This window comes from Botrytis porri (genome assembly GCF_014898465.1).
Source record: "Botrytis porri strain MUCL 3234 chromosome Unknown BPOR_005, whole genome shotgun sequence".
In the NCBI taxonomy this organism is placed as follows: domain Eukaryota; kingdom Fungi; phylum Ascomycota; class Leotiomycetes; order Helotiales; family Sclerotiniaceae; genus Botrytis; species Botrytis porri.
Window position 1 is genome coordinate 1973840 of NW_024066079.1, and position 23549 is coordinate 1997388.

General features: G+C 38.7%; 7 protein-coding genes across 7 annotated transcripts; 4 read left to right on the forward strand and 3 right to left on the reverse strand.

The window, feature by feature from the left end:
* Positions 1–3244: 3244 nt before the first annotated feature.
* Positions 3245–4380, forward strand: EAF01_004272 (uncharacterized protein; the record flags this gene model as incomplete). The annotated part of the gene is made up of 2 exons (XM_038912526.1): positions 3245–3597; positions 3722–4380. The coding sequence occupies exons 1-2, from the start codon at positions 3315–3317 to the stop codon at positions 4378–4380; spliced, it is 942 nt and encodes a 313-aa protein (XP_038772210.1). The 5' UTR covers positions 3245–3314.
* Positions 4381–4554: 174 nt separating this feature from the next.
* On the reverse strand, positions 4555–6420 carry EAF01_004273 (uncharacterized protein; the record flags this gene model as incomplete). Its single annotated transcript, XM_038912527.1, has 3 exons — positions 4555–5678; positions 5729–6222; positions 6275–6420. 3 exons carry the CDS (start codon positions 6418–6420, stop codon positions 5266–5268), a joined length of 1053 nt encoding a protein of 350 aa, XP_038772211.1. The 3' UTR covers positions 4555–5265.
* A 506-nt stretch (positions 6421–6926) lies between these two features.
* Positions 6927–8323, reverse strand: EAF01_004274 (uncharacterized protein; the record flags this gene model as incomplete). The annotated part of the gene is made up of 2 exons (XM_038912528.1): positions 7467–8323; positions 6927–7402 (listed from the first exon to the last, which is right to left on the reverse strand). Exons 1-2 carry the CDS (start codon positions 8113–8115, stop codon positions 6927–6929), a joined length of 1125 nt encoding a protein of 374 aa, XP_038772212.1. The 5' UTR covers positions 8116–8323.
* A 319-nt stretch (positions 8324–8642) lies between these two features.
* Positions 8643–10619, forward strand: EAF01_004275 (uncharacterized protein; the record flags this gene model as incomplete). The annotated part of the gene is made up of 3 exons (XM_038912529.1): positions 8643–8747; positions 8801–10310; positions 10408–10619. The coding sequence occupies 3 exons, from the start codon at positions 8643–8645 to the stop codon at positions 10617–10619; spliced, it is 1827 nt and encodes a 608-aa protein (XP_038772213.1).
* A 1194-nt stretch (positions 10620–11813) lies between these two features.
* EAF01_004276 (uncharacterized protein) lies at positions 11814–13065 on the forward strand (the record flags this gene model as incomplete). The annotated part of the gene is made up of 2 exons (XM_038912530.1): positions 11814–12095; positions 12169–13065. The coding sequence occupies 2 exons, from the start codon at positions 11814–11816 to the stop codon at positions 13063–13065; spliced, it is 1179 nt and encodes a 392-aa protein (XP_038772214.1).
* Positions 13066–18905: 5840 nt separating this feature from the next.
* Positions 18906–19762, forward strand: EAF01_004277 (uncharacterized protein; the record flags this gene model as incomplete). Its single annotated transcript, XM_038912531.1, has 2 exons — positions 18906–19043; positions 19415–19762. 2 exons carry the CDS (start codon positions 18906–18908, stop codon positions 19760–19762), a joined length of 486 nt encoding a protein of 161 aa, XP_038772215.1.
* Positions 19763–20296: 534 nt separating this feature from the next.
* On the reverse strand, positions 20297–21149 carry EAF01_004278 (uncharacterized protein; the record flags this gene model as incomplete). Its single annotated transcript, XM_038912532.1, has 2 exons — positions 20297–20368; positions 20427–21149. 2 exons carry the CDS (start codon positions 21147–21149, stop codon positions 20297–20299), a joined length of 795 nt encoding a protein of 264 aa, XP_038772216.1.
* Positions 21150–23549: the final 2400 nt, after the last annotated feature.

Sequence of the window (23549 nt, forward strand, 5' to 3'; positions counted from 1 at the left end):
ATTTGGCCGAGTGGTCTAAGGCGATGGTTTTAAGACACTTCGTATGAAGTACAAATCACCATTATCGAGAGATGCGAGGGTTCGAACCCCTCAGTCACCAGTTTGCTTGTTGGTTGTTATAACCTCAGTCTGTTTTCTTTTCTTTTACACAACCTTCCTCAACCCCACCAACTCCACATACTACTTACTACTTACTTACCCTTCCACAGAAGATCCCCTCGAATCATCCTCCTCAAATCAAGAAATATGACCGATACACGAAGGAACATGAAGTATTTTGTGATTTTTGAATCGCAAGCACAGTGACGCAGAAGAAGAAAGTGTATCCCAGCAATTCTCTTGTCCTCATTTACTTGCTCCGTACAGATGCTCTCCTCAAATAACCAGCTACCAGCTAGTAGTGGAAGCATACGCCATACCAGATTGGTGCTGTCACCAATTGGTTCCTGGTTCAAACTTACAATTTGAAAGTATGTTCCACCAGTGAGTATACAAACTCACAGAATAGCTTACAAGTAAAACACAATTCTATACTAAAAAGATCGATTTTAATAATTCAATTATAATTCAATCTTTTGATAAATCCCTTTGAAATTGAAATATATAACTTGTAAGTATAAGAGTTTTATATAATTTAAGGTTTGAATCAAAAAAAGAATCTAAAAAGAAAATCGAAGTTTTTATAATTAGATATAACGTGATTTATCATCGAGTAAACTATGTCATTAAGTGAACCACTTTTACCTCAATTCACACTTTTAAACTTATATTATTCAATAACAACTAAATTAATTAATTGAAATTATAAAGATTCTAATAATCTAGAATCTATTAAATTATTTTGATAAATCCTTATATTATACTCAATCTTTTTACACTTATTATAGCATTAATTAAAAAATGTTTTTCTATTAGAATTCCTTTCTTTTTAATACTTATTATATTAAATCTGGATATCAACTTCTTATTGAAATAATATATTAAAAGCTTCTTATTTAATAAATACTTTTTTTAATATAATTAAGTTTTTTTTATATATTAATATTTATTTAATATTTCATTTATTATCCAAAGTATATAAATCTTTATATTTAAAAATGTATTTTTATAAGCTAATCTCTCTATACCCTTAACTAAAGCTAATACAGTTTTGAATATAAATATAGAGAAACTTAATTGATAACAAGTTATTCGAGATTTTATTAAAATTGATTATGAAAAAGTGTTACGACGGCATCCAACATACCGCGTCACATGACATAAATTACACGTGATAAAGCGTCAAGGAGCTTCAGCGCTCCTGGAGCGCATTGCGATCCTTAACGATCCAACATATCAAAGAGGTTCTAGAGATCAGGATAGAGAACGAAGGTTTATATAAAAGAATGGGTTTCATTACAATATAAAGCTTCATGCTCAAGAACAATCATTAATTTCATTACTATAGTTACAAGAATTGCAACTAGTTACAACCTTATTGAATTCCTACTTGAAGTCTAATCTAAACCACCTCGAGAGAACTCTAGACATTTCCACGTGACCCTAGAGGCAGCTCCCGTAACAAAAAGCTTCAAATGAATTATAAGGGATTTAAGGAATCCATAAATCTTAATTGAAAGAAGGGGAAGTAGATATATGAATTTGAATATTTAATTTTAAAAGCACAGCTTTAGAATTGAAAAATATTAAACTTATTTCTTGAAATTTTAATTTCATATTCTAAAAAGTAATTAATTCTTTATATACAGTTTTAAAAGCTATAAAGAATTCAATCTTTGAAATATAATTAGTATATGCCTTAATAAATCCATCAATTTGATTACTATATGAACATTTCAGATTACTAAAACAGTCAATATTAAGTGGCTAAGTTAAATAACTTAAATACAATAATAAACTTAAATATATAATATTGTTTTCTTTATAATATACTTGAAAAGCTATTAATTCATAATTTTCATGTTTATTTAATATCAACATTCGATATTTATTCTTTTTTCAATTCTTAATATACTTATTAAAATGTTTTAATTATTTTAAATCTATCTTATTATTTATTTATCTATTAGATATAGGTTTAATAATCTATTCCACAGAAAGATTAGTTTTAGTATATTAATTGAAAAGATGAATCTATTCTTGAACCACTAGAAATAGGAGAATAGTTTCACCCTTCTTATTACTGTAAATTATTACTATAGCCCATTCTCAATTACCTAATTATATTGATTTATTTTTATTATATTTCTCAGTATTAATTATAACTATTCCGGAGTATATTATATTCATTATAAAGTTTGTTTCATTAAAGTTATAAAAATTGTTATTCAAAATATTATATTTCATTTATATATTTGTAATTAATTAAAATCATTTTTTAATAAACTTAAGATTTTTATAAAAAGCTTTTTAAAAGTTATAAACACAATTAAAAAATATTTTTAATTCAATTCAATATTTTACAAATCAATATGCCTAAAGCTTTTCAATACATTTTATACCCCTCGATTCAAGAATATAATTCACTGTATCTTCTATTCCCTTAAATTTAAATAAAAACCCTTTTGAATTTATATTAAAAATATATTAAATAATAACCTCCTCTTTTAATTCTATAAGTTTATATCAATTTACTTAAATTCTAATATATAAAATTAAACTATTCATTTTATAAATAAGGATTATATAAGGAATATTATATAATTGGGAGGCCTTTCAAAGATTCAGTTTTTTATTGTTTTCGATAGCTTTGATAACTAAAAGCAAGTATACTTCTTTATTATTAGATTATATAATAAATGGTTAATAAATCGCGTATTGAAGTTGGTTGTGTTTATTAAGGTGAAAGTAGTCTATTTGATGATATTATTTACTCGATGATAAATCACGTTATAAACTTTTATTAAATTCTTTAATAAGAAAATATAATATTAAGCATTTTGAATTCAAATCTTAAGTTTTTCTATTTCTTTTTGAATATATTATATTTTGTTATTAATAAACCTAAGATATTCATTTGAAAGATATTTAATATATTATTGAATTTTAGTTGGATTTTATAGTTAATGAATTTTGATGTGAAATTGTACTTTCTTAATAAGTGTCCTATGAGTCCGTGCACTCACTAGTGTTCTAGCATACGAGCCGTTCGGGCAATTCCGACATAATTCGGCCCAGGGGACTAGGCTAGGTATGCTTATCGAGTGAGGGGTCATTCGATAAGAGAATCCGTCTCTTTAAACTCCCCATCTTGCTTTACTCTTATAAACCTTCAACTCTCTCAAGAATAGCAATTCCCTCAATTCAAAGCAAACATGTTACCCTCTCGTACATCGCTGTCTCCTGCTGCTTCCAAGGGCCTCACCAAGGAGCAGCTCGACACCTTTAACAAAGATGGTTATTTGATCATCCCATCAGCTCTCTCCCAAGAAACAGTTTCCACCCTGCTATCCGAAACTCATTCTATGTTGAACAATTTCTCGCTGGAAGATCACCCTATGACGAAATTTAGCACTGGGGAAGGAGATGACGTTGAACATGTTGGGGATAGCTATTTCTTGGAGAGCGGTGATAAGATACGATTTTTCTTTGAAGAAGGTAAGACTTATGTTTGCTCGTGTTTTGGATCATGAATTATTCACTTCATATGATATTTTTGTATTCGCACAACGTTGTTGGATTCAATCGAACATTCACTATCAATACTAACACCTAAAACTAGATGCACTCTCCCCAAAAGGCGAACTCCTAAAACCTAAACACCTCTCCATAAACAAAATCGGACACGCCCTCCATTCACTCTCGCCCCCCTTCGCCGCGCTTCTCTCTCCAAACGCCACCCACTCTCCCTCTCTCATCGCGCAATCGCTCGGTTTCAAACATCCCCAATGTTTACAATCAATGATCATCTGCAAGAACCCCGAAATAGGCGGCGCAGTCCCCCCTCATCAAGATTCCACATTTTTATATACCGATCCACCGAGCGCCGTGGGCTTTTGGTACGCGCTCGAGGATGCGACGAGGGAAAATGGATGTTTGAGTTTTTGGCCTGGCAGTCATAAGTGGGAGGGGGTGGGGAAGAGATTTGTGAGGAGGAAAGATGGTGGGGGGACGGAGTTTGTGGAGAATAAGGGGGAGGTTTTCCCGAGGGGTTTAGAGAAGAGGGAGAAAGAGGAAGAGGAAAAGGAAGGTAGTTATGTAATGGGTGAAGTTAAAGCGGGGGATTTGGTGCTTATTCATGGGAATTTGTTGCATAAGAGTGAGAGGAATACGAGTGCGAATGGAAGAATTATTTATACGTTTCATGTTATTGAGGGGGAGAATGTGTATGATGAGAGGAATTGGTTGCAACCTCCTGAGGGGGGGTTTACTAGACTGTAGAGTAAGAGTTGGAAATTAAATGTAATAGCGTGTAATGTCGTTTCACGAAGATTGAGACCTGTGTGTGAATTTCGTCTCGCCTTGGGCGTCTACTCCTAGACTAGATTTTAGAGTATTGATGAAGTTACGCGTGCATGCATCTCAAAATACCAAATGAGTAGCCTGGTTAGTATAATAAATGGGTTAAGATGATGATAGATGGGCGAGTGTAGCGAGGTTCAGGTCCTCAAGACACAGGAGGAGAGAAAAATGAAGTTGAGATATTGTATTACTTTCGCATACTTGGTAACTGATGAAGTGAAGCAATGCGAAGCAACCAGAACGAAACAGTCAGGTGCATATAATAAAGTATGTAAGAATATTGAAAGTGTTTAGAATTAAGTTCATATGAGACGAATCTGATTCAGATTATTCTTCTTGTGTTAAGAGACATGCTGCGTTTTCTGACCTGGCGTATGAGATGAAGAGTATAGAAAGAAGTAAAGAGTTTTGATAAAAATGTGCTATGCTTGAAATGGTTTCCAGGTGAGTAACCTGTAACGAGTGTTACTGGCGATGTCGTTCCATGGTAGAAATTTGAAAATTGGTGAGGTAGAAGTGATGATTCTCAAGGCTGTATTTGTCAAGTTGTTACAAAGATATGTGACGCATTCGACTCTCCTGGCCTCGTATATTATGAATTTTGACGTAAACCAATGCTGCATGTTTCTCTCGAGCCGTTCCCATTTGATGGGCTGTGCGTATACGACAATGCGAATTTCGTCAAATCGGGTAGAAGAAATCCAAATAGTATCGATCCCCACCATCCAAGTGCTATTCTCGCCGTCTTGTTGCCATAGTCCATTGATATCAAGAGGTAGTCACAGAATATCAAATGTCCTTTCGCTATGTTATGTGCTGGAACTCTTCGATATTCAAACCAACAATCTTCCTTTCGAGCTCCTTGATCTGTACCTCGATCATCTCTGTGAACATCTGTTGATTTGCACACCCTTTATCCAGTACGAAAGGTCCGCTCCGTGTACTGAATTCTTTTAAATCTGCACACCAGGTTCGGATTTTGAGTTTGGAGATGCATTTATGAAGATTGAAGATATTCGTCCCGGTATATGGCGCAGGAGAAAATGGCCAGCCTATATTGATACCAACACTTTTTAGAAAAGAGCCAGTAGTCACGATCCCGCATGTATCGTGTGGGTCGTTGCAAGATGGCAGAGGCTCAATTCCTCGCTTGGTAAAACTGTTGAGCGCATCAAATATATCAGACAAAGCTTGCGTACGGGCTGCCTTGATTGCATCTGGTGTCAAGTTAGTCGATAGTGCGCTAGTTAAATCTTGCTAAACTTACCAATGATTGAGGGGCGAGAGTAATAGTCATCCTTCATATTAGCACCAAAATTGCCTTTAGAGTGTAAGATTGCCCTCCGCGTGTGCCTCTCAAACACGTGGGCGTTGCCAAAGACCAACGACGTGAAGATGAGCGGATATATATTACTAAATTTATTGTGAATGGAGCAAGACAGATTATCGAACCATTCTTTGGAAACCCACCGCATTGCACCAAATAATTGATATTTCTCTGTAAGGATCGCCACTTTTACGAAGAACTGAAAGCTGATATTTTCGGGAACCATTTTATTGCGGTGGTGAATGACATTGGCTACGATTGCGAAGGCCTCAGGATCGTCACCAGGCAGCTTAATTTCAACTTTTCCACACGCAAGTAACTCGGCCCCTTCCTTAAATCTATCATCGCCAACCATTGCTTCGAAGACAGGCGATGCAAGTGTTAAATGTTCTAAAGAAAGAAGCATAGCGATGGTGCTGGAAGTATCATCGGGACTGTTAGTACTGTCAGCTCTAAATCATAAGGAGTTGGAGGGGGGGCATATACGTTTTTCTCTTCAATGACGCTGGCCCATTTGGTGAGCCTACGCCCTCCCCTGTATCCTCAGGGTGCCGCGCAAATACGAGAAGGACATCGCCTTTGGTATCAAAGATGAGCTTCTCTGAAACTTCGGCGGTGTCTGATTCCATCATGGCAAAATTGCAGTTTGATGTTAATCGGAGATTGTTGATAGAAAGGAGAAGAGATTCGGAAAACTGTACAATCGAAGAGAATCGAGCTTCGAAACTGATACGGTATGGTATGTATGGATAATATAAAGAACTTCTGTGATTTCTCGAATACTGCAAAGCTGTGGATCGGATACGAAAAAGAAATAAGTTTCGAGTGAGTTAAAGTCGAGGATATTGTGGTGGATATGACATCTTTGATCATAAGAGTCGAGAAGAAGCAATGGAAATTGATTGCGAAGTCGAAGAAGAACTGTGTTACTCTTCTTTAGCTGCTAAAAATTGGTTGAGTTTAACCGCTGAGTATGATGTATTTACTAAAAGTTACCGGCTATGTAATCGAAGTTGTGAATTGAGTAGCTAAGATATTAACGAATGAGCGCTGATATGATGGGACAATTAGAGTGAAGTTTGGGCAAAAACTGGCGATTCACTGAGTCTCCTGGTTCCTAGAAGTCCTATTCATGGCATCAAGAATGTGTAAGCGACAATTGTGTTATGTCCAAATTATTCGCCTTCACTCTCGCTGATAGCTTAAGCTCTGGCTGCACTCTCTTTCCCTTCTTAAAATCCTCCATATCCAATCCAGATAATCTCTTCTCAAGATTCGCCAGGGCAGTATCGATAGCCTGTTTGACACCATGAGTAGACCAATGATGATACTCAAACCCTTTGAATGGAGATATTTTATCGCATAGAGCAACCACTTCCACTTTGCGGATTTGGTTGACGACATAGTTGAATGTGAGCTCGGTGTCAGTGAGATCTGGCACGGGAAATATGCCAAGGTTTGTAGAGCTCTGGAGGAGCGTTCCAAGGACCATGCCACTACATTCGAAGGAATCTTTGCGGGGTGCGGTGCAATGATGTTTACCAGTGTTGAGTATTGTTTCGACCGTGGAATAGGCGTCGGCTATTGCAGTTAATCTTCGTGCTTGAATTGCATCTTCACTAGTGTTAGATATATCATGTGTTCAGAACTTCAGCGGAAATGGGAGAATCTATCTTACCAAGAACTCGATTTGGTATTGGAATGTCATCCCTGTCTTCACCAATCTTACCATTACTTTGTCGTTCTGCAATCCGAGTAACTTCTTTAAAGATACTTGGCTTTTCAAACACCCAAGAGATACTAAGCCATGGAAGAAAATCGTCGGTGAATTCCTCCGGTAACTCGGCTTCAAGCAAAGATATCCATCTATCAGACATAATTTCAACAACCTCATGTAATTGATACTTATCAACCAAGGTAGAAATTCTCGATAAGAGATCCAAATCGATTTCACGAGGAACATTCCTTGTCCGGCCATGGATAATGCACATCAAGATAGCAAAAGCATCAGGGTCATCGTCAGGCAAGGCAATTTCAATCTTGCCAGCAGAAGCTAATTCTCGACCTTCTTTGAAATTATTGTGTTGAAGCATGGCTTTGAAAACAGGAGAAGCAAGACACATATGCTTGGATGAAACTAACATATGTACATCTTCTCTGCTAGCGCTTGGTTCATCCATTGACTCGTTCTCCACCGAGTAGTCTTGTGCTCCTGCTTTTGTCTTTGCCGAATCTCCTAGATTCTTTCCTTCGTTCGTGTCTCCCAGCCCTATTACTCGTGTAAGAAGTAGGACCAAGTCTCCGTCCGGATCATACATCACAAACATCTTGTCTGATCTTTTTGAGTATAGATGCAAGTTGCCGTTTCTGTATCTTGGAGTTTGACAAGTTCTTTTTAAGTCATGAAGTAGGTCAGGAGATTGGAATTGGCCTGAGATGACTGAAATGTATTTTCCTTAATAAGCTCCGCCAGAAGTGATGAATATTCACTTGCGATGAGAAATCGAATAGTATCATCCTCTTATAGAGGTCCAATTCTCTGTTGCCTAACATTTGACGTTATTGATGACATTCATTATCTACCTAGTGAAAACCAGCCCGACGAGTGCATGAGGCTGGAACCTGCTAGATTTGATTGTGGCTGAGATCCACAGCTACATAGGTAGTAGCTAAAACGGCAAGGCCAACCCCACTAATGTCTGCCCCTCAGCCTTACTTCATCGTCGTCCCCAAGGATCTCGAAACCATTAAATAAACTTTAAAGCTCCCTTGTAAGATACCTTGATTCTACAAAGACTATTGACAATTTCAGAAACTTACCAATCTTTTAACATTGAAGTCGAGCTAACGAAAGATGTCTATCACTATTGATAAGATCCTTGCTGCTTCCCCAGACACTCAACGTGGCCGTCCGACACAGCTAAGTTGTGATCCAAAGGGGGAGCGTATTGCTTATGCCGTACGTGTGTATCTAGAAGTACTAATATGCAAGTGCTAACTCTTTATTTCTAGTCTGGTAAATCAGTTTTCGTTCGTAATATCGATGATCCTTCATTAAGTAAACAATTCACAAATCACACAACTCAAACCACCGTTGCTCGATTCTCTCCTTCCGGTTACTATATTGCTAGTGGTGATGTCTCTGGAAGCGTCAAGGTCTGGGACGCAATAGAAGGGGTTAATGTTAAGGGAGATTATCATATTATAAATGGCAGAATCAATGATATTGCTTGGGATGGGGATTCTCAACGTATCATTGCAGTGGGAGATGGTCGAGAACGATTTGGAGCTTGCATAACTGCAGACAGTGGAAATACTGTGGGAGAAATTGTTGGACATACTTCGATCATCAATTCAGTTGCAATTCGTCAGCAAAGACCACTCAGAGCAGCTACTGGATCTGATGATATGAGCATGGTGTTTCTTCATGGAGCTCCTTTCAAATTCAATGCCAAATTAGGAGAACTTCATAAAGGTTACATTTACGGGGTAGGATTTTCGCCGGACGGAAACCACCTCGTAAGTGTTGGAGCGGATCGCAAGATTCAATTATATGATGGAAAAACTGGTGATACCAAGGCAAGCTTTGGAGAGGGAGAGCATAGAGGAAGTATATTCAGTGTCTCGTGGGCGAAAGATTCGAAGAGATTGGTTACAGCTAGCGCTGACCAGACCGTAAAATTATGGGATGTCGAAGCTGGTAAGGCTGTTCAAACATGGAGATTTGGCGGAGAAGGAAATGTAAGCATTCCAGATCACCAGGTTGGTGTTGTGTGGCCATCTCGCAGTGATGGAATGATCATCAGTTTGAACTTGGCTGGAGATCTAAATTATCTGGCTGAAGGAACGGATAAACCAACGAAGATTGTCCAAGGACATGGCAAAGCTATTACGGCCATTGGCTCAGCACACACGGAGAAAGGTCAAACATTGTGGACAGGTAGTTTCGATGGTCGAGTCGTCTCCTGGGATGTCGGCACTGGTGTTGGCTCTGCTACTGAAGGTTCTTCGCATACCAATCAAGTATCTAGTTGGGCCAGCGCTGGAGATAAATCCTATAGTGTTGCTTGGGATGATACTTTACGAACTATCGACGTTCCTCAAAATACTTTCGTTGGTGAGGCAGCTAAGTTGAACGGTCAACCTAAAGGAGTCGCAGCTGTGGACGACAAATTGTATGTTGCTACTACAAACGGCATCGATATCTTCTCTGGAGGTAGCCTCGTGAATACCGTGGCAACCAAGGACTTCACACCAACATCTGTTACAGCAAACGGAAACATTGTAGCAGTAGGAGATGATCGCAATGTTGTACACATATACAGCGTTGATGGAAACAATTTATCTCCCAAAACAGAACTTACGAAATCTCTAGCTGTAATCTCCGCATTAGAATTTTCACCTAGTGGAGATCTTCTTGCGGCAGGAAATTCTTCAGGCAAGATTCATGTTTATGATACATCTAATTGGGAGATAAAGACGGATAGATGGGGTGGCCATACGGCAAGAATAACCAGCATTGGTAAGTTTTTTTCTTTCTTCTTTCACAGGATGTCTTACTTCTTATACTTGACGCTCTATCCCATTTTCCATGCCGCACAACTAATATTTCTTCACAGATTGGAACCAAGCTGGAACCCACGCCGTGAGTGGCAGTCTCGATACCAATGTTTTCGTTTGGAGTCTCGCTTCACCAGGAAAAAGAGTCAAAGCTCCCAATGCGCACAAAGATGGTGTTACCGGTGTTCGTTGGGTTGATGGTGGAAAGAAGGTCGCTTCTGTTGGTGGAGATGCTTCTTTGAAGGTTTGGGATGTTGCTGGGTTAGCTTAGAGTGAAACATATCTTATTGAGCGCGTGGTAGGGACGTATTTATGCAAGTTCCCTCTCGCGATGTTGCAGATTTTAGAGTAGTAAGATATCAATGAGAGCATTTTTCGAAGGGCTAAATATCGCTAGAGAGTTTATTCATTGAAAATTTGAGAAAAGTTGGTGAACTATTCAATTGCCCAAAAAGCAACACCCAGACAAAAGATGTGTAATGAACATCGAAAGATCTCGATCGGAGCAATGTCAACAGTGACGTGGAATACAATTGCAGCATTTAATTGCATCCGCTATGTCAAGTTTAAACAAGTCGTGCAAATCAGAATCAGATTAGACCGGAGCAAACACACCTTGACCAGTGACCACAAGCTTTTTAGCAAACACAACAAGCTTTTGCCAACACAATCAAAGCTCCCGTCGCCGCCAAGAAATTAAGAATATTAGACCAGGGCTCAAAACAAGAGACGGATTGAATTGTTGTCATACGCAAATTGAAGGAACAAGGCAAACAGTCAAGCGGACGAAATCTAGAAATGTGATGAAAATCAGAGAGACGCAAATGAGAAAGTCCTTTAGAAGATCTTGGTGATCTTGGCGTATGTAATATGGCATTTCATTTTATGCGAAAGTGGCTCGAGCCGGTCGAAATGTTGCTATCCATTCCAAGGTTTCCTTGATTATTTGATTAACTTACGCCAGAAGACTGTTCTTGCTGAAGGTGTGGCTCATGAAAGCTGACGTCATCATCCGTACCCTTCTATCAGCCAATCAAGAGAATTCAATAGTTCGATTTCTGCAAATACCCTCCTAGCTTCTCCATGTTATTCACACTAGCGGGAACTAGGGAAACTAGGGGAACTAGGGGATTATTGTGGCGTAACCACAGGAGTAACGTGGGATTGGTGGGATTCGTAGTCATTCCTTTGTTGATATTTATTAGGAGAGGAGGAGAAAAGAAAGAAAAATCAAGGTACGAAGTCTCAAAACACGTTCCACCAAAAGTAGGTAGGTAACGTGAAAAGCAAAGGGTATTAAAGTTTGAACTTTCCTTCTGCTCTGCTCTTCAAGTTGCTGAGTTACTTGTCACTCAGCTCCATCTCTCGTCCCTCGTCCCTCGTCGCTCATCTCTCTACATCTTCCCAAGAGAAAGATCCAATTCCCATCTTATACCTATCTACCCACGAAGCTGCCAATCATAAAATGGGCATGTTCTCACGCAAACAGCAGGCACCTGCTGCTGCTGGACCTGGAGCAAATGTAGCTACTCATGAGACAAAACATCATGGTAAAGGACCATTGGTTCTTCCCATGAACAAGCGTCCAAGTTTCGGCCAATGGCTTAAAGTCACTTGGCTTGATATCCTCACTATGGCTGCTATGGGTGCTGTTGGATTGGGTGTTTATGAAGCTCATCCAGCTCCTTCTCGATCTTTCCCAGTCTATTTCCAAGATGGAGAGATTGTTTATCCTCAATTCGCATACGTGAGTATACCCTCCATCTACCCCATCAATCATTTTATACATGCAAAACAACATCTAACATACATTTATGTAGCCTCTCCGTAACGAAATCGTTCCAATTTGGGAAGCTGCACTCCTCGCATCTCTCGTCCCAATCGCTGCCTTCTTCATTGTTCAAATCCGCGTCCGATCTTTCTGGGATATGAATAATGCCGTAATTGGTCTCCTCTATTCCCTCATTACAGCCGCCGTCTTCCAAGTTTTCCTCAAATGGCTCATTGGTGGTCTCCGTCCTCATTTCCTGACCGTATGCAAGCCCAATATTCCAGTAACCACGGCACAAGAAACAGGAAATGGTCTCAACTTCATCATGTACGATCGAAAAATCTGTACAGGTGACGAAGATGAAATCGATGACTCTCTCGAATCCTTCCCATCTGGTCACTCCACCGCTGCTTTTGCCGGTTTCATCTTCTTGTACTTGTACTTGAACGCAAAGCTGAAGGTGTGGTCAAACTATCACCCTGCCATGTGGAAACTCATTGTTACATACGCACCTGTTCTCGGCGCCACGCTCATCGCAGGTGCACTCACCATTGACGAATACCACAATTGGTATGATTGTCTCGCAGGAGCTATCATTGGAACAGTTATGGCGTTCTCATCTTACAGAATGGTGTATGCATCGATTTGGGATTGGAGAACTAACCACATTCCATTGAACCGCTCAACTCCTTTCCCTGGTACTGGAGCGGATCTTGAGGATGCGACATTCACAAGAAAAGCTGGATGGGGCACCGAAGGCTACAGCGATAGTGGATTCGGTGCTTATGGTCGTGGATATGGACATGGACATGGACATGGTATGGGTCAGGGTGAAGATATTAGAAATAAGGAGTACCATAATGGAACTGGTACTTCGGGCATTGGACGCAAACCTGTCGGTGCAGGTGCAGGTCACTTTAATGGAGATGCTGCGCATATGGTCTAAGGTACTTCAGATGTCTTAAGAGGATAAGAGAACTTGATGATGATGAGAGTTTGGAGTTGCATAGTAGGGTACGAAATGGCGTTTTAGTGAAACAAGGAAGCAAGGATGGATGGATTTTACGAACATGATACCAGCATAATTTGCATCGGCCTTTGGTTTTCTGTTACATTTTACATTCAATGGTTAATTAATGAGCTTTGAATAAATACATGATTTGAAAGATTCTGCTGTATTTTTTTGTAATTTGTGGTTTTTCGTCTCTATCATGTGTATGATTGAGGGTAAGCTGAATCGAAGGCTGAATCGAAGGGCTGACTTGAGAGGGGGCTAGAGAGTAGTTTCGAAGTCAAAACAACTCACCCCTAAGATGTAAGTAAACTTTACAGTAGTAAAGAAAGGGATAATGGAGGGCTAGAAGAAACGGGTGTCCACCCCAGCCAAAACCTTCAGCCGATGCAATCAAATAAGTAACATTTCACAAAAACTCTGTATTTCTGTCGATTTCAATGATCCCCCCTTATTACTGTCTCCTTTCGGCTTATCTCATTGGGAAATTCGAAGATTCGAAAATTCGAAAATATAGAATGTAAGGAGATCTTCATTTCATCATGGTATTGTGTAAGATCTAAATGTTTGGCACTGAGTGGTGAATGTTAGATGATGATAGAAGTGAAGTGAGATAGAGATGAGATAAAGATAGAAGGGAGATGAGAAGAAGCTGGTGATTATAAGAATCTGGGATTTGGGATTTGCTATACTAAGTGGGTGGTTGATTGAGAGAAAAGATACACATACAAACATACATACCTGCTTATCTAACTAGGGATTGGGAAGCGAGGAGTTTGAGATGGATGTGTACGGTTGATAATATACCATATGATGGATTTATTGAAGTGGATAGAGATGGAAGTGGTTGAAGTAGAGTAGAGTAGAGTGGATATAATATGATATACACATGTATCTATAGATATTACAAAATAAAGCTACATTTTTTATAATCTTACAAAGATAAATCCTGATTCTTGCCGTTGGCGGTTTTCTGAAGAGTCATTCCTGCATACCTGGGTAGTGTAAGGAAGTTTTGGAGTTGATATGATTTAGGTGTGAGTTGAGAGTAGGCTTTGAAAAAAATTGTTCTTGGTGAGGAATTTGGGAATTAGTTTTTATTTCGTATTTTGTATCTTCTATTGATAAATTGTATATATACTCGAGTGCAATATATACATTCGCTTGAATGTATGTATCTCCCAAGCTGTATTCTGTATCTAGTATTCAGTATCCAATCCAGAATCTCCGAAGAATACCTACATAGAAATAGCGCGGTACGATACGGTCAAAAGTTGATTTTATCATGAGAGTGTCCATTGAGAAATCGGATTTATTGTGGTGATGGGATTGTTGGATATTAAGTCCTGGATTGTGAGAAGGTATGTCGGTATGTAGGCATAGCTTTGTGAAGTGATTAGTAAATGAAGATTTTAAATTTGTAGAGGGATATGGAGATAGCGTGGGGGTTAGATTCTGGAGATGTTCTAGGTACTTGATCTATTTCTTCGAACTGGAAGAATGAGTATTCCTTGTCCATTTATTTGTGACTGGGGAGAATTGTTTGTGTTTTGGATTTGGGTTTATGCGCGATGTGAACTGAGGAATTGATGATTGTTTGGGCCTTACGAGTGTCTGGTTTGAATTTGATGGCTATGGTGATCGCTGGCTTGGTGAGGTGAGGGGTACATATATTTGATTATGTTTTGTCGGCTTCGACCTTGGGCAGGAAGATACTGGACATATAGTGGGATGAGTGGAAAAACGGAATAGTTGAATTTAAGTTCGCGTGGCTAGGAACGTATTGCTCGTTGATCTTTTTGAGTTTGAGAGGAATAAGAGATGTAGCTGCTAGATGTACCAAAAATTCATAAAGAAACGTAGCTTTGAACGACATCATGCAAAAGGAGTGAGCAGAGGGGTCGAGTTTCGATGAGCTAATTCTGATGTCTTCCAGAAAGACCTCTTTCTATCAAAGTATCTGTTTGGGGATCAAAGTTCGATGTTCGCAATCTTTTGACTCTCGAACTTCAAAGAAGGAAAATTCTTTGAAAGAATGAACAAAATCAGTTCATGTACTTCTTTTGAAATTTTTTGAAACGCAAACTAGGTAAGTCAAAATGAATAAGAAGATGGAAGGAATACTTGAGCATAAACTGATACATTCTCTTGAGCAGAGGATAAAAAGGTAGTGCATGTTGTGATATCCATTAGTCTCCTGATGTTGTTTAGAACTTCAAGCATATTCATACTAGGTAGGCACTGCGGAGCAAGTTATCCCTTATTCTAGCACACGACTAGCATGCGACTAGCAAAATTTCACACTCGTTGAAATCAAGCATCAAGCTGTCGTTTGGACTTGTTCTCGTAAATGAATATGGGATTCTTAATATAATTGCCGAAGTACTGATGAATCTGAGAACAAGATAAGCGAATCCATTAATGTAGATCTCGGGACGAGAATGATAGAGTTTGAAGTCGGATAGTCGGATGAACAACAATCCGAAGTTGTTATAGGATTGCACAATAGCTCAATGAAGATGAGTATGAGTGAAGGAGAATCGGAGGTAGAATCATGAGGGTGAAACATGGTTTTCTGTGGACACCACCTCTGGTTCCGCTTCTCCTAATTCCTATCAGCTTGTTTCATCGCATCAAGCTACTTCTGCAGGATTTGTATTGCTATAATCACTCTGGGAATGTACAGCCCCATGATATTCTGTTAATCATCTCTTTTGTATACAACATAATCGCATGCAGTCTATCGTTTTACCTGATCTGGCGCAATCTCAGTATTTACGTCCACCCCAAAACGCAACAGTTGTAAGTCAACTAGCTTTTGGTCTAATTCCAGAACGTTCTCGGACAAGATTCGCTATAATTATACGAATCCTTTTCATGGTCCCTGTATACACAACTTGTGGCATATTCAGTATCCAGTACTATAGAGAGAATGTTTACATTGGTGCCATATACGAATTTTATGAGTCAGTTGTCATCGCTTTGTTTTTTCTACTGCTCTGCAAATATTTGCATATAGAAATTCATTCGCTCCGTAGAGTATTTGCTCTTGTCCAGCCCAAGCCTTGGCTATATCCATTCCGATTCCTGAGAATGAAAATCTGGCGTAATAAAACCACTTATACAGAAGATGGGCTAAAGTGGTTTGGAGTGAGTCTATAGTCTCAGCAGCGTTCAACCCAGTAGAACTCAAAAGCGTTGCTAACGAAGGACTTTTACAGATTCTTTGGGCTGCCGTATTTCAGTTTTGTGTAGTGAAACTCCCTGGAGCTCTTGTTAAATGTATTACAGAAGCTGCAGGTGTCTCCTGCGAAGATACCAGCAGTGTTGAACATGGCAGGATTTGGGTACGTGGATAAGCCGTATTGGAAGTGAAGAGAAAGGCCCCACAAACTAAGTGCTGCAAGCAGATCCAGATCGTTGAGAATATTTGTCTGGTCACCGCCATGTTTTGTCTGCTTCAATTCTATAGCCAGACTAAGGTATTCCTCGCGGAACGAAACCCGCTTCTCAAGTTTGTGGTCATCAAGTTGGTTGTGTTCCTATTTTATGTCCAATCAGTAAGCTTGTATGACTTCCTACATATGGTTCCCAACGTTGACGCCACTAGTTCATCTTCGGACGACTTACCACCGAAGACGGAAAATCATAGCCCACAGATAAAGTATCGTATCCTTCAGTATATATCGGCATTTCAAACACGCTGCTATGCGTCGAGATGGCAGGAGTAGCGGTCCTCCATCTTTGGGCATATCCGTGGCAAGAATATGGTAGCAATATGATTCGGACTTCGGAAAGTCCTAGTTCCGACAACATGATGCATCTCTCTTACCAACAAAACTCTTTTGCGTTACCCTGGTGGCAAGCGCTTGTCCATGTCCTCAGATTTGGCGATGTCTTAAAAGGCTTTGTGGAAGGCTTTCACAGGCTTCGAAGCATTCGACAAAAATGCAATCATGGCCCACTACGTGGATGCAGGGATAGAAGGCAGGGCAAGCCCATACAATACAAAGAATCTTTCTGAGGCTTTGGACTTGGTGTATCAAGGCCCAGCTGAAAATTGAGTCTTACATTGGCTGCAGATTGTGTAATTTGAGGATTAGGGACGAGTTGTAGTAAAACAACACATTGTGATGAGGGCAGAAACAAGATAATATTGTTAGATGAAGGCAAAATTCAAAACCACTTAGAGGCGAGAATTCGCTGCTGGTTACCCAAATCACTACTGACCTGCTTGTATGATGCTTGGATTGGGTTGAGCGAATAGGAAATCTTGTTATCTCCTGGCCGTTCACCACGAGATTTGCAACAGAGATTTGCCAAGTAACACTGGTTACTGGACCTAAGTCTCAGGATTGTGGGGAATACAAACACTTATTTATGATAGTTCATGATTTCGTAGTTACTTTCATCAGTTTGTTTGGCGTACTTTCTTCGCATTAGAATTAAGTAAACCTTTGATAGAGGTCGAAGCCAGTCCTACCTTCAAGCATTGTGGTGAGTAATACCTCAGCTAAACTCAAGATCTAAGCTCGATTACATTGCGCTTCAGAGATATGTCACACTCGTTAAGATATTGCGCGAGTCGGATTGATGGAAAGGGCCGGGATCGTATGTTTGCACTTACTCGAGCTTGAAAAGGTCTCATATGTGACTAGTATGGAATAGTGGTAATTTCGGTTGGTACAGAAACGAGTTGTAAAAGTCTCCGACTACGAATATTAAGACTAGGCTAGAATCCGTGCCTGCTCCCGTTCTTAAACTTCAACCTCTAGAAGAATAGCTGAAAACCTTTGTATATCTCTCCCTCTCTCAGTGAGAAACCGCGTTGCGAGCTTTAGATGCCCAAGTCAAAGAGAACTACATCATACGAGTAAGAGGTCATCGAGCAAGGACCTTAGATCAGGATCTTGACTAACTCTGATTGACTAGCTCTTGGGGTACGTCCAGCCACTCTCCAAACATTCGGGAGTATAGGAAGAACGATTCCAAACATTTGTGCTAACAGTGAGGCGCAAAAAGTGTCTTTCATGCTACAGCACGGACCAGGGACTACCAAGTGACAAGAAGAGTCCTTCCTAGCATTGCAAAATGAAACCAACCCTTTCCTGTTTCAGCTTCTCTAAATTCTTCTAGGCGTGTTCAGAATTCTATGATACCGCTTGCACCACAGGCTTTTCCTGGTCAGGCGCACAGCTTGTGCAGCCGTCTCCAATGCTTTCACCATTCCCACAGATGTGAAATGTCCAGGTGTGCAAAGCTCTTGGTTTCTGTCCCTTCGGTATCCACCAGCTTGAAATTTGGGTTTGTGACGGGAAGATACAGCGGGCGGCTAAGTATTGCAAAGTCACACACGTTGAGAATGGGAAATCATCGGTGACTACCCAATATCCCGGCAGCTCAAATCTCAAGCCATCGTACTTTAGATAGGAGAGCCAGGCAAGAAAGAGGACAACTGTCCATGGGGTGTGGTGATCTGCACCTAAGAGGCCTACGGATGGCGTTTTACCGAGGCTTCCGACAATTGAGTTGAAATAAGGGTCTTAGCTACCGTTGCCTGTTAGAAATAAAAAGTATTGCGGGAGCCGGAAGCGGAACGAGAAGAATCCGACGCACCGGATAGCACATGAATTGGAATGGTTATTCGTAAATGAAACGACTTGGAGACTCTGGAGAGGCAGAGACGTCAATCAAAGAATACATATGAGCCAAAAATAATGAATGGCGTATGGGGGGTCGTTCTTTGGTAGTTGATCAAGATTGAACTTCAATCGATGCATTTGCAAAAGCCGAACGAGTGTAACTTTAAGGTTTTCCTTGGAGCATCTGTGGCGCCAATGAATCCTGAAGCAGATTCAACTGTGGCTGTGGCTATGCGACGCAGACGCTCTACCTGTCACGCACGGATGGATGTAAGATTAATTACAACGTTTACATGCTTGAATATCAGACCTCGGGAGCCTTCAAATTCACAACAAGCAAACTGATTTATAATTAGAATCAAACACTTGGGTAGAATATCAAAAATACTTGAACTTTGCCGTAAGATACGCCACCAACTTACCAATCTCAGTCATTTCCACCGGAATCGTCATCTTCTTCATCCTCATTATCCTCATCTTCCTTTAAATCAAACACATTGCTATTGGCTTTGCTTCCCGTGATACCGTTACTTGAGTTTTCTTCCTCACTTGCCTCTCAGAACTCTCACTTTCGGTAACAGTTGCGTTGTCGTTCCACCTAAGAGGCTTCTCTCTACTCTTAAGCTCGACTTCGGGCTCAGGGTCATACTCAGTACCACGCTCCTCGAACGAACAATCGGGTTGTAAAGTGTCTCTTGGTCGGGTACGAAGTCGCAGGAAATGCTTCGCTCGATGATGACTCCACTCAGAACTTTCACCCACAGACCGGATCCTCTAATGCAACCGCTCTAGGTGCTGGCCTTGCTGCTCTTGTAATTTGCTGCATGCAACTAGCTTCAGTACATACGCAAATGTCCCGGCAAAAGGACCATTTAGATGCACCAAGCTCTTTGGCTCTTGATGATGTTCGACAGGTCAAAAATCACGAAAATATGAAAGCTGCCCTAAGACTATTGGTACTAACCCAGATAGCGATAATAAGCAATTGAGGTATGGAGACTGTTTGACGAGGCAATCAAAGATATGACTGGAAAGGACAAAGAAAAACAATTAGGAGTGATAGTAGCATTGGCTTATAAGTTCAGGGCTTATTGATGAGATCATTGGGCACTGCATACGAAACCCGCATGTTTATCTATTACTTCATATTCTCTCTTGAAGTGCTCAGAAATTCGCTTAATACTACTTATTTAAGAATGTTGAATAGTATGTAATTTTGATCGCCCAAAATGTTATGAAACCGCTTATTCATTTCCTCAAACAATTCTTGAGATGCCATTGCCAATTTTATATGAAAGAAAGGATACTCTCATAATAACTTGGTAAAACGAGAACGATGATCTTAAGCAAATTTCCTCTGGCATGTCGTCTTTCTATTTTGATACTATCCATCACTGCCTAGGGATCTGAGAATTACTGGAAAGGGGAAACCCGAGCTCGTCAAATAGACTGATGACTATTCAGCTTTTTTTTAGCAGTTCCGAGCCCGAAGCAATGTCAGTGGAACATTATTCTTGAAGCTATTACTCTAGCTTTCTCGAAACGCAAATAGCACTTCTAGGACGATCAAAATATGGCTGCCAAAAATCCGGGTCCTTTAAACCACTTATTAGTCAAAGGAGCTCGGTTAATTAAAGATGAAGCTTTGCTTACCTGCATTTGAAGGTGCTTTTCGCCTGGGAAAACCACATTCCATTCGAGCTGACCCATGCCTGCTTTAGCAGCTGCCTGACGATAAACTTCCTCTCGCAAGAAATAAAATTCGAACTTAACGTCGTTCCCACCCGTTCCCACACTAGAGAGAAGCATCTTGTATCCGCCCTCGACGATCCCAATAACATCATAGACTGAGCCAAGAGATACCTCTCTTTGGTTGAGTGGGTCACTTGGTTGAAAACTGTCGGTAATTGGCGCGTTAACAGTCATTGCGATCATGATTCCTCCAGGCTTCAGGGCCAAACATATATTTTCAAACATTTTTCGCATCTCCTCTTGTGTTTCTGCATAATTCAACAACCAAGCTGCGACAACGACATCATAAGTTCCTTCTTTGCCACGAAGCTGGACCTCATTCCACATAGATGATTGAGCACAATTCGCAGTGCAGAAAGCGACATGATCTTTCATCTGAAATGGAGTCTTGCTTTGAGCAGCAGAGACCATAACGGATGAGATATCAACCGCAGTCACATGGGAAGCGCCCATATTCAACATTTTGAAAGTATAGAAGCCTGTTCCACACGCAAGTTCAAGGATTCTTTTGGATTGAACAATGGGGCCGAGGTGTTCCATCATAGCTGCATGATTTATCTGCTGAATTGGAAGATCGGAAAGAAGGTCATAATTGGCACCAATCGCATCATATTGTGTTGACATCGTCGCTCAAGGTCTTTAGCAAGGTTTGATGTTGCTTATGATCATGTATCAGGAGCAATTAGAGAGATGTGGTTGATGGTAGTCAACCTCTCAGTTTGATTTATCATCCAGATTATATAGTCAATATGTGTCTCGCGCTCTTTGCTAGAATTAGATGAATGTAACCTTCCTATCCTGACGAGATCGGCTAAGTTTAATACCTCACCGTGTACGGAAAAACTAGTACACCAAACTCACCATAAATAAATAAAAAACTTGTAAAAAATACTATCATTTTGAAATTGAATAACAAATCGAAAGAATATCTTTGGTTTGATAAACAAGAAACGGCTTGTAGTTTAAGAGCTCTTTCATATCTTTTATATATATATACTATAGTTCATCAGCATATAGGCCCCTTTAAAAATATGCTAAAATCGAGCTTTTCTTAATATTTATATTTTAATAATTAATCATTTTTTTTAAAAATCATAAAAATCATATTAAAATAAAATACTTAAAATATTTAGACTTTTTTCTAAATAATTTATTTTAGTTTAAAATTGTTATACTTTATATTATAAAAACTCTTTTTCTTTAATAACTTCAATAATAATTGAAACTTTTTGATAAAGAATTAGATTTTTGAAATAATAAAAAATTAAGTTTTAACGTGATTCATCACCGAGTGAATCATATCACCGAGTGAATTACTTTCATCTCAATTAACACATTCAAATTCATATTATTCAACAATTATTAATTCAATTAATTAAAACTATTAAGAATCTAATAATCTAGAATCTATTATATCAATTTGATAAGTTCTTATATTATAACCTATCTTTCCACAATTACTACAATATCAACTAGAAGATACTTCCCTATTAGAATTCTTTTCATTTTGATACTTATCATGTCGAATCTGAATATCAACTTTTTACTAAGATAATATATCTATAGCCTCCTATCCAATAAATACTTCTCCTTAACGTATTTGTATCTTTTTTATATGTCGATATTAGCTTAATACTTCATTAACTTTTCAAAGTGTATGGTTTTCTATACTTAAAAGTGTATTCTTATATACTAATCTCTTTATATTCTTAACTAGAACTAGTACAATCTCAAATAAAGGTGTAGAAGAGCTTGATTGATAACGAGTTATTCGAGATTTAATTAGTGTTGATTGAGAAAGAGCTTTTGTAGGATTATAAGGAGTTTGAGAGACCCAAAGATCTAAATTGAAAGGGGGGGGAGTAGACGTATAGATTCGAATATCTAATTTGGAAAGCACTGCTTCAGGATCAAATGGAATTAATCCTACTCTTTGAAACCCAGCTTTCATATTCTGATTTATGATTGACCATTGATATACAGCTTTGAAAGTTATAAAGAATTCGATCTTTAAGATATGATTAATATATGCTCTTATAAACCCCTCAATTTGAGTACTATATTTTCGTTTTAAAGTACTAAAACATTTAATATTAAGAGGCTGAGTTAAATGATTTGAATGTGATGGTAAACATATACATTTAATATCATTCTCTTTGTAATAATTCTGGAATGGTATTGATTCATGACTTTCATATCTATCCAGTATTAGCATTCTATATTTGCCCTTAATTTGATTTCTTGTATGTTTATTGAAGTATTTCAATCATTTTAATTCTATCTCATTGTTCATTCATCTATTAGAAGTAGATTTAATAGTTCAATCTGTAGAAAGATTAGTTTCTGTATACCAATTGGAAAGATACATCTGTCCTTGAACTATCAGAAATGGAGGTATAATGTCCCCCTCACTATTGCTATATATAATCGCTATTGCTCATTCTCGATTGCCTGGTTATATAGCTTTACTCCTATTGAATCTCTCAGAGCTAGTAATAACTATATCAGTATTTATAATTCCCATTATAAAGCCTGTTTTATCGAAATTCTATAAATTATAATCGAGAATATCAAATTTGTCTTGTATATTCAATATAAGTTGGAACCAATCTCTAATAAGTTTAGGATCTTCGCAAAAAGCTTTTTGAAAGTCATAAATGCGAGTAAAACGTGTCCTTAACTCTTTATTACGTTTTACGAATCGATACGCCCATTGCTTTCCAACTCTCTTTACTCCTTTTGATTCAAGAATATAATTCGCTATATCTTCTACCCCCTTATGTTTAGGTGTAAAACCTTTTATATCCATATCAATTATATATTGGATAATAATCTCCTTTTCTAATTTCGAAAGGTTACTACCATTTGATAGAGATTCGATATGAAAAGTAAAATTATTTATTCTATAGTATAATGTTGTATATAGTATATTATATAGCTTAGCAGATTGTCGAATACTAAGTTTTTTATCTTTTCGAATAGCCTTGATGACTAAGAGTATTCGAGTTTCATTATTATTCGATT